This window comes from Atta cephalotes (assembly GCF_000143395.1).
Source record: "Atta cephalotes unplaced genomic scaffold scaffold00054, whole genome shotgun sequence".
In the NCBI taxonomy this organism is placed as follows: Eukaryota; Metazoa; Arthropoda; class Insecta; order Hymenoptera; family Formicidae; genus Atta; species Atta cephalotes.
This window is the reverse complement of record NW_012130118.1, coordinates 762661-773925: the sequence shown is the minus strand read 5'-3', so window position 1 is coordinate 773925 and position 11265 is coordinate 762661. Positions and strand designations below refer to the sequence as shown.

The 11265-nt window shown below is 42.2% G+C and overlaps 1 protein-coding gene across 1 annotated transcript; it reads right to left on the bottom strand.

The window, feature by feature from the left end:
- Window positions 1-2943: 2943 nt before the first annotated feature.
- On the bottom strand, window positions 2944-9880 carry LOC105623168 (plexin-B). Its single transcript, XM_012204567.1, has 6 exons — window positions 9484-9880; window positions 8331-9256; window positions 7853-8256; window positions 7050-7542; window positions 3147-6923; window positions 2944-3051 (listed from the first exon to the last, which is right to left on the bottom strand). Exons 1-6 carry the CDS (start codon window positions 9878-9880, stop codon window positions 2944-2946), a joined length of 6105 nt encoding a protein of 2034 aa, XP_012059957.1.
- Between the last annotated feature and the right edge of the window lie 1385 nt (window positions 9881-11265).

The window sequence follows — 11265 nt, the reverse complement described above, 5'->3', positions numbered from 1 at the left end:
AACCGCCGAACCGTAATAACTTCGTATAGCATACATTATACGAAGTTATACGATATAATATATATAATATATAATCCTTAAATATATGTTGTGTTTTTTTATTAAATAAGTATGACGGCTTATACATCGTTAGTGTAAAATGGAAACCGAAAAGTTTACGATACTTTCAACGCAGGACGAGCGAGATGCAAACCCGTCGCACCGTCTCGTCCATGGTACAATTTCAATTGTTCATACAAGAGTACTTTCGTTATTCTGCTCGCGCGGATTTCGATACCGATTCGAAATTCGTTATTCGAAAAAGAGCTCTATTGTGAATGTCCGCATCCAATCTGCGTATACCGAACTCGAATGGAAATATAATCGCGTGTGTTTCGCGAATGATATACACATAAATATTGTATATTGTACAGAGGTATTGAATTCGAGGGGGAGGGGGGGGGAGGGGTGTTGCAGACGGGAATGATGGCACCTCTGCGAATGTTAAGTTACATAGAAAATGTATACGAAATTACATTTGCACGATAATCAATATCGGGGAAACCTGAACCCAATGAAATCTTGGTTAATCCCGGGGGGAAAGAGAGGGGAATACTGAATCAAGCGGTACTAAATTCGCTCGCCTCGTGCGAGGTTGGGGGATCTAAGTAAATAATTAACGACATCGTGTGAAATCGATCGCGACGACTGCTCTTTCTGGCAGGACCCGATAATAGAACTATTACCGCGCATATATCTATTTTCAGGGGTAGCCGAGGCAAGCAAATCTCTCACCGCGTCGAAACAGATGGCACACATACATACGTAAGAGACGTATATCCACGTAAAATCAGAAACAGACACGCGGATACGGTATTTATACGATCCGATTACAAAGAGATACGTGTACATGACAAAGTGTAAAAAAACTCACAGTTAGCACAGATTGACGTACATCCGCGATCGCGAGCTCCATTTGTTTCTCATAATATAAATAAATATGATACACATGTATAATAGAGAGAAAGAGATACAGGTTGTCGAATGGTCGCAAACGCGGGGAGCCTGGGGACCTGGAATATAATTGAAATTACGACGCGCGGCGTATTAAGTACAAGAGTATGAGCACGTCCCCAGCCTCCCTGGACCTATACCGATGACTCACCGATCAATCTTCATTGCGCTTCGATTGAATGACGAGTTTTCTACATTGGCTTTGAACGGATCGACAGTTTGTAAAAAGTGCACAACTCGAAAAAACTTGGCAGTGCGTGCCGAATACAATAATCTCATTTTCCATCGGTACTACAAAACGCGAAGGTCGTTGAAAGATGCTTTAAGAGAGAGAAGAAAAAAAAGACAAAAATGCGAGTTAAAAAAAATTACCAGTCTTATATTAACTAAAAAGTAAGTCAGATCCTTTGAAGAATACTATGTGTCGTTGTGCCACGACGAGTGTCTACTAAAACCTATTGCGACAATAGCACGTAAATCTCAGCCAGAGTATACCAGTGAATACAAAACTTCTTTTCTTCAGCACGATTTCAAAACAGTCTCACAACACGATTTAATGTAAAAAGGTCCGTTTCGTTTTGCATCTGTTACACTTAATAATCTAGTAATTAATAGGCAGCATTATATATATAGATAATAAAGAAATAATAATTAATAACCGTCGATAATATAATAATAATATTAATAATAATAACACAATAATATAATAATACGTACAATGGAAGATAAAATTTTAGATGCTCCACAAAATGGCCTTTCTAAAAAATTATTCGCACTTCGTAAACTACCACGTATAGCGGATATAGAGAGACTCAGAAGCAAAACAAAAGATAAAAATAAAAGAAAAACGATTTCTTTGTTCGACGTTAGACGATATATGTAGATAGGCCTAGAGTAGACTGAGCTGCTCTTATAACTTTTAACTCTTAAATTTTTTTGTTAACGTTACTTTAATCGCCTTAATTTAATATTATCTGTTACTCTGTCTCTGAATTATAAGGGTACGTAACCCCCAACTTATATAATACATATAGTCCCTCTCTAACTAGCTCACTACAATCCGTGGAGGTGTGTTGCGCATGATTCTTTGCTTTATATATATATTTTTTATGTATATATATAACATATTAATAATTATATATATATCATAATGAAGATAATAGGCATAGCCACTCGTGTTCGGATCACAGACTACGCGCTGCCGTACGTCACTCTCGTACAGACAGTCTGGTGGACACTATGGCTTTCTTTCACTTACCATTAGACATGTTACTTTAACTTTATATTATGTATTTCGTACTTACGTACACACGTATAGATATCAGATCGGCCATAAAATTTACACTTTAAATTTTTTTTCCCTAATAAGTATTTGCACCGATCCACGTCTCGGATCCTCAAAGGAGTCTTGACAGAAAAAATGCTACGACGTTGTAAATGCAACGTTGTAAAATAGAATAGAAAGTTAAAATAACTTAGTATTATATAAGACAACGAAATTTCTCGCTTACACTACGATAACAATAATCACCCGCGAAAAAATATCTTAGGAATTGAAATTCGTACGAATTCGACGAGATTCATATATAAATATTTTTACTCATTTTCTAGGAAGATTTAATAGGCGTCTGTCCAGCGTCGTGATTTAAGGATCAGAGGCGCGTACATTGCCTACCAATATCCATACATGTTTACAAGCGTATTTCGGTATGGCCAACACGTAAAGACGGTAAAATATTACCACGAGGACTGTCTATCCCGTGACCTATCGCCTGACTAGCCCTAACGAAATCGCGTGTATTTTCTTACGGCATTGTTATTCACACGGTGTGTTTCAATGTGTAATATTTGTACATATGTAACGAGGTGTAGCTGATGCATGAAGTGGAGGCACTAGTCAGAATTTCTGGAGAGGTTGACGGGTCCTGGGATGGAAGTGAGGAGGGTATGTCAGCAGGCACTGGTCTCTTCTCCCTCGAGCGTGTATGCTACGTTTTCTAGTCTATGAGCTAGGTGTAGTTTGCGACAGCCCGCATCTGTCTCCAAGGCCTCTAGGATCTGAAAAGAATTTTATAAACATTGTCACAGTTTCATTTTATATCCAAAATGAGAAAATGATAAGGCGATCGTTTCCAATTGAGCAAGTTACTCACTTGTTCATAATACTTGCTGACATAGATGTAGAGTTCTTTCAGCGCCGCGATCACATCGAACTCGTTGGCGTGAGATGCGCTCAGTTGCTGCATGGCACTAGACATCTCTTGATCGGTGATCTGCGGCAATCTTTGCACATCTGTATAGAATCGACCCACTTTCTCACGATAATGCGGTATGTCCTTGGCGAAGAGCAGCTTGTTAGACGGCGAGTCCTTGCCCAGTCTGTGTTCCGTCATCGAGCACGAGTCCATGAACGTCTGCGCGATCACGGAGAGACTCGAGTCCACTGTCGTAGACTTATTGATGTCAAACATAAAATCTGGATTCTTGATAAAGTTAACCCAGAATCGAAGCGGAAGGCTATTTGACTTCCACGCGTGCGCTACTTCCGGATCAACGATGCCATGCTGCTTGGCAGCCTCATCGAGAAGATCGAACAACCACTTAACCGCGCTAGGCAATGCTTCATTAGCGGTCAGTATAGTGTTTAGAAAATCGTCGACAAACTTTTGTACAGTGCCCTTCGTTGATAGCAATCGCGTTAGGAATATTTCCGGAATCGCCTTGTGCGTTCGCTCGGGATGGTGGTGCTTGCTGCTTCCAGTAAAGCCTAAGCCGGGCGGATAATGTACATCTTCGATAGGCCTCACCAGATGATACAACCGCTGATTGCCGCCATGGGCGCTCTCGACGTCGCCATTCGCCGTTATAATAGGCGGCGAGTGTTGGGAGTCGAAGTACAGGCCGCTCACCGGATGATTGTACATTACAGGAGTGATCAGCCCATGATTGGGCGTGGATGGAAGATGCGTGGACGAACAGTGATTTGAATGTCGATGTAGATGATGATGTGACGGCTGATGATGCGGATGAATCGATGGCTGCTGCTGTGGGTGATAATGCGAGGGCTTGCAATTGTGGCAGGGCGGTTTACACGCCACCGAGAAGCCATCGTTCTGTCGGGGAATCAACGACATCACCGCTGACTCCTTGACACCATAGTGCGCCAGCGTGTTTATCTTCTTCCACTCGCCGCAACATTTGGTCGTGAGATCCTCGTCCTGAAGAGTCAGGTGACCACCACGACCATGTCGCCACTCTAGATCAACGTCATGTACGGACGGCCTCAACGAAAACGGAGTATTCTTGTACAGCGCGTCGAGAATCTTTGACTTTACCTGGCTTATAGTATCGCAGTCTAGGACCTTACACTGTATCTTTTCGTCGAGATCATCTTGCACTACGTGCAACGTGACGATCGTGTGTTCGATCTGCTCACGCAGGAGTCTCTCTTCGGAGAGAGAATATCTCGCGTCGTGCGTTATTACATCCACTGGTCCTTTCTCTATCTGATGCTTAATCGCCTTGAACAGTAGGAACAAGGATGAGCCAGCATAGTCTTTTAGATAGTTGTACATACAAAGCGCCATCCAATTCGTTAACATTTTCTCCACTACAGATTCTGTTCTTCTTAACATAAGTTGCGGATGCTTTGTATTTACCGCTTTATCGATCAGTCTCAATAATAAATTCATCAGTATATCCGTGGCATATTCCATTTTACCCATTAGGACAACCATGAGTAAGGAAGCGACATTCACTTTGTCTCTGATATTAAAGTCCTTCTGAGCTTCCAAGGTCTCTATGAATGTCAGAACAAAATACTTATTGTTAACGAGCTGCTCAAACTGTATCATTGCTGCATCATAGTTGGTGCGCGAGATGTTGCTACGCGAACGCGGATCGTTTAATATAGGATGATCTATCACCCCGGGGAAAAACACTTTCATAATATAGTTTTTATGATCAAGAGTGGGTATACCCGACGACTCGAGATCCGCGGTCAAGTCCGTCATATCAGTTTGCAGTTCCGCAAATGCCTGTTTGCACTCCATGCGGACATTACTCTCAAGCGTATCCATTTGTATCTGTATGCGCTTATATTCCCGTTCTGCTTGCGTACTTTTACGACGGTATATCACGAGTACCAGGACGAATAGAAAGATGAGACCGAAGGTGCCAGCGGCGATACCGGCGATTGCTTCTGGTGGTATTGGATAAGATTTGATGACTTCATAACGCAAATAACCGATGGGAAAGCGTAAACTGCGACCGACTCGTACCACTACCAAGGGTAAGCCACTCTCAGTTTTAATACCAAGTTCGTCTGTGTCAGCGGGCTGTTGATCCGGCGGTGTGCAGACCAATTGCGTAAGAGCCAGCGATGTTACATTGCAAGGCATGATACCCACGGTGACATTTACGTCGGATTCATCGCTGGCATAATTGAGATTCTCGCCCTCGATTACGAGCGTGTCCCCCTTGTACAGCTTGACGTTTCGTGGAAATGGAAAGAATGTTGGATCCTCGACGTAAAGTAGCCGATTACGGAGACTTTGCTTCTCCAAGTCTCTAACGCTCTCTACGTTATCCATGATAAAAGCGATCTTAAGAGATAGCTGAGATTCCTTCAGTCTCAACGAATGCGGCGATGAAGTACCTAGAGTACTGGTAGCCGCCGAACGTTCACTGCGTCGGATCGAGACGAATCTTTTGGCGACGCTCGGACTTGGACATTCCATTTGCGTAGGATTCAGGACGGTGCAAACGGTTCTGTTCACTGGTAATTGCTCATTATCGAAATAAACCTCCATTTCGGGTTTTTGAATGGTGTCTAAATTTGTGCCGTGTACGGTGATCATGCGGCCACCCGAAGCAAAGCTCCTCAGTGGTTTGATTTCCATGATGGTCGGATCATGAGTGTAATTGTACGGATTATCCATCAGAGTGCGATTAGCACCATCGATGCTCAGTGTTAGCCTGTGAATTCGTCTAACGCGACCTGACTTACTAGTTACGCAAGTTAGCCTTGTGCTGCTCGCTTGGGTCGCGTTTACATGACATGGCAACTCATCCAGATACGCTGATATCGTACTACCGATGTTAAGATACTTACCAGTAATAGCCAATTGCGTGCCACCGCTCTGCGGCCCAACCGACGGATACACACCCGATAGACGTATGTCCTTATAATTAAACAGCACCGCGCTCTCCGTGTATCCGGCGTCGTTTCCGACCACGACGGATGCTGCATCCGTAGCCTCGTGCCGACCAGTACGACAAACAATGCGCACCGACACCTCGTAATCAACCAGGGTGCACGGAGTGTTGCCAATGTGTATCTTACCCTCCACGTCACTCTCTTTCAGTCCAAGATTGCTACCCTCGATCGTCACCAGCGTACCGCCCTCGATCGGTCCACTAAGTGGCTTGATCATGTCTATTCGAGGTTTTGGACATTCGGTAAACGGTGATTGTAGACACGAATGCCGATATACGCAACTATTCCCGCACCAAGTGCACTCAAATCGAGTATCTCGTGTCACGCACAAAGAACAGTCCGCGTGTTCACGATGCGAGCCGAGCACTTCGCACTTGTATAAAATTATCGTGGTCTTGTCCACGTGATGATTCGTGTTCCAGACAACCGTCACTTCGGCTTCGTATTCGCCGCTGATCTCCTCGTAAGAATATACGGTCTTGTCACACACGATGAAACGACTGCTGTCCACTCGAGCTTGTACCTTCAGATTGGCACCTTCGATGCTGACAATACATTGAAATCCACTGTGGCCCACTTGTGGATGTGGCAAGTTCTCCACTTCGAGCACTATCTCCTTAGGCACACTGTTTGGCAGCATCAACGGTTCCTTGCGTTCCATGAATCTCGGACAGTATTGCGCGCCGTGTGCGGCAAGATTAGCTTGGTTTTGCTAAAAGACAAAAAAATATTTATTATAGAGCATATATCAGAGCATATAATTCTATTATAGTATAAATTATAATAGACGGATATGTATCTAAGCGAAAAATAAATTTAAAAAATTAGACAAACTTACGTTTTCCCCCGATATAATGCCCTGGCAGCTAGTATTATGGGTGCATTTATTATCATAGACGCACCAGCTACACGCCCATTGCGATTTTACGCACTCAGTACACACAGTGTGTCTCGAACAATCAAAAAACGCAAAGTTACGTGAAACGAAATCTTTGTTCGTTTCACTCGATCGTACGGACAGCGGTACGAGTACATGATCGGCGCCCTCGGGAATACTGGGTCTCTCTACGACGGGTGGTGTAGGACAGGACAGTCCGAAACCAGTCATCAGCGCGTCTATTGGCTCAGCGTTACCAAAAACGCACTTGTAATTAGCGCCCGTTGGTAATTCCGGCAAAGTTCTAATTGTTAATTGCACCGTGGTCATCTGATTAATGGGCATACGGTCGGGTAGGACTTGTTCGAAATCGATGCACTGTTGACCCGTGCCTAGAGATAACCATCGTGGACTGCTATGACTTGCTTTTTGACAATCTCCTCTCACAGTACATCTGTAAGCAAAAAATATTCATCTCTATCAAATAAAATATTTATATAACTATATAGTAAGATAAAATATTTATATAACTATATAGTAAGATAACAAAAAATCTGTTTATAATCTTCAAAACTTTTAGACTCTTACTCTGAAAAGTAGAAGCTCACTCTTAAAGATTGAGCTACTCTTTTTTTTAAGACTAGTTCAATTTTCATTCTTTAAAGTGAGATTCCGCTCCAAAATATTTAGAGAGATTCAGGATTTCAAAATTTAGGAATTCAAAATTTATATATACAAAGTGTTCTGTAAAATAATGAATTTACCTCTTTTCTAAAGAACACCAGCCGCAATAAGGATCTTTCGCATCGAGACAACTGCTGCAATTGGTATAACCATTGCAATGCTCCACTTTAACCTTTGATATCTTCGAGTTGGATAATACATAGATATATTCGCCGTCTGGTGAAATCAGCGTATCAGGTAATAACTTTTGTCCTTTATCAATCGTAACACTTTCGTAGACAAACGCTTCAACTCCAGACAATAAGACCTTCTTGAGAACACCATCATTCGTACCGAAAAATGCAACAGTGTGGCTCTCGGTGTTGGCAATGGTTACTGAACTAATGAACGTGTCAGGAAAATGTAATATAGCTTGGCCCGTGATTGGTGATACGCCCGAAATTTTCAATCCCACCTCACAAAAGTTAAGAATATTTCCTGTAGTCTGCAAAATAAAATAATACAATCAATGTAGAAAATATATTTTCCAATGTTTATCTTTCCTATAGATTTACTTACACCGGCAGTAGGACATTTTCCGTCTTGTATAGGACCGCTGACGTAACCCATATTTCGATACTTAATGCTGCCATTGAAGCACATGTGAATATTTTCATTGAACTTGGTCTCGATGTCTTGTAGACTGTAGATGCAAACCGCCGAACGTGATAGAGGCTCATTCGTAATGCCTCTGCTAGGCGAAAATACAGAAACGAATACGGGATCACCGACAGAAATACCAAGTTGCATAGCCAGATCACTGCCCGCTGCCGCTACCTTTGCGTCCTGCACCAAATTGTAATGATGTTGCTTTCCGTCCCCCAAATCGACTGTACACTGCAGAGTCACTTCGGTGTAACTGTCATAATTCGGATCGCTTATGCAGCTTCGTGCCAGCCTGGAGATGTATCCCAGTTCCTCTTGCTCTGGCAGATACGACTGCTTCTGTACCAGAACAAAGTACGCGTAGTCGCTCGCGTTGAATCCATACACGTATTTCACCAGAAAGTGATCCCGATACTTAACGTCGATGTACACTATCGATTGTTTATTGAATGTGTACTCGGCGAATTCCAGATTGTCTAGATTTCTGCTGGAGATGGCGGGCACGTCGTGACGATAATCCCCTTTGTTGGTGAACGTCGTTCCCACATAGAGTATGTTCGTCTGTTCCCACGGATTGTATTTTTCAGGCCCGATAAAAGCGTACGTGGACGAATTCTCATCGTTGGCAGCCACGCTATGAGGAATAAACTCCGGCTTAATGGATATGTTGGACATTTGGTACTTTTCGCAAGCCCCTTGAAGAAGGGAGCCACAGGCGATTAACATCTGCGACTTGACATCGGCGATTAGGAGTTTGTTCACATTATCCATTAAAGAAGTAGGTATGTCTCTTGCCATGCAACCTGTTGCATGACATTGAGGATTGTCCAGTCTCGGTCCTAGAATAAGAGATTGATTATTCATCTTATAAATTGCAATATTATGTAAAGAAATAACTGAATAACCAAGTTTGCAGGATTGAATGTGTAGTATGTAAATTCACACTGAATTATTTAAGTGTTAAAAATCTAGCTTGATTATTTAGGATCTTTATTATTTATATTTCTGATTTGTGTGTATTTACATTATATTTTAAAAGATACTTTGAAATTATTAAAAAACTGACCTGTTGAGACATATTCCTCCAATCTGAGATTTGAATCGAGTTGAAAGAGTCTGTTGATCGCGGCTCCATAGAGTCTTCCAGACGAAGGATCTATAGCAAGATGATTAAATCTCAAAGCTCCCTCTCTAGTTGCATTGGCGTCCAAGGAAAAATGTCCATATCGCTGTCCATTTCCCACGGGGAACTGCACTATTATATGCGGGGATTTGTTGTCCTGTATCGGTGGAATGGTACTAGCGGGAGTATCTATTGCTGCAGTCGCCAATATTACTAGGAACCATGTGACAATAGACATGGATGAGAAGGATAATCGATGAAGAAGCGGTGGCAGCGGCACTTGTAAATGCGTCACTGTAGGTGATTTGGGAAATGACTGGGTAAATCCCAGGAATCTCATGGTGTGTATGCGACAGCTGACAAAGCACGTGCGCACACGCGTTGCGTGTGCGTCAGTGCGTATGCAGGTCTAGGAGAGGAAATGTAAAAGGTGTGGTGTCAGGGTACGTGCCCTGCTGCTGGTAGTGAGCCAGTGTTATACACAGTACTACCAGTTATACTTGAATGCAGGCACCGACATGCCGATCATTGTCTGGTACCTCTGAAACATTACGAACAAATTATATCAAATAGGAACGAATAAGTTTTTGATGCTTTCTAGCAAGAAACACAGTATAAACACAGTATAATAAGCTTTCTATAATAAGTCTAAGCCATTACCTAAGACTAAGCTATAAATCTTAAGTTGTAAAAAATGGACCAATCAAGTTGATTATTTTTCTCACATTTGACTGGTCAATTTCTTTTCATTTAAGACTTAAGACTTAGGTAATAGCTTATTGTAAAAATCCATAAGTCATTATTTTATCTTTAGGTCTATTTGCATTAAAATCCCTCAAAATTTTTGCACTTAAAACGGAGATATAATAATTTAGGCACTGAAGAGAGAAAGAAAAAATTCTGAATACAAAAGGCATGAACGAACAGACCTATTGTTTAACGTTGACAACAAAGATCAATGATTCACTTGCATTACACTGTATCATCTGTGTCTTGCTAGAAAATATCGTGTATCACGCGAGAAATTAATTTTATTCAGAGCGTGTTAGGAAGCTTTATATTATAATAACTCATATATTTTTATTCATTTTACAATTATCTCAACGCGCGCAAGCTAATTTCGTCTGCATTATTATACCTGGAAACATACTCCAATCTCAAATTTTCTCAATTTCAAAAATAAAAACTAACGGTAATACACTGAGCGGAACTCTACACTGAATATAGATTCCCGAAATAACCTTAAAAAAACGAACAGCAGCGACTTTATTAAAATCTATACGCGATGCGTTAGAAAAAACAACTATCAATTGCGATGAAATGCTACGGCAAATATTAATAGCGTCTCGATAAGATGCCAATCGAGTGCCGCACGATGCGTACACGCTGGCAACGCGTTTTCGTTCGAGAGGCTTCTTCGTCGACGACCACCAAGGAGCGTAAAAAAAGGGCTGCTGAGCCTTTTTAACAATGAAGAAGCATAACGGCGAGAGGCAGATGGCTCCACGCATTTCGGGTTACACCGTAGCACGTACCGCCCTTCATTAGCGTGACCAACGTAGCTGCACTTGACAGCTAAGGCCACTGTCTTCGCACAAAGGCAAGGATATTCTCCACCAACCCCGTTCCGTCGCCCCTCCCTCTCCACCATCTCTTCTTTCCATTCCCGTCACGATCACATCGTCTACCAAAACACGACCGCGGTGACGAATTAGGGATCGCGCG

What these genes read in the sequence shown, in the direction of transcription:
- LOC105623168 (XM_012204567.1), bottom strand. Translation starts at nt 9,880, where the DNA reads ATGAGATTCCTGGGATTTACCCAGTCATTTCCCAAATCACCTACAGTG. An exon ending in GAAAATGTCCTACTGCCGGT is followed by an intron (nt 8,257 to 8,330) that starts GTAAGTAAATCT and finishes TTTATTTTGCAG; the next exon opens with ACTACAGGAAATATTCTTAA. An exon ending in GCATTATATCGGGGGAAAAC is followed by an intron (nt 6,924 to 7,049) that starts GTAAGTTTGTCT and finishes TTTGTCTTTTAG; the next exon opens with CAAAACCAAGCTAATCTTGC.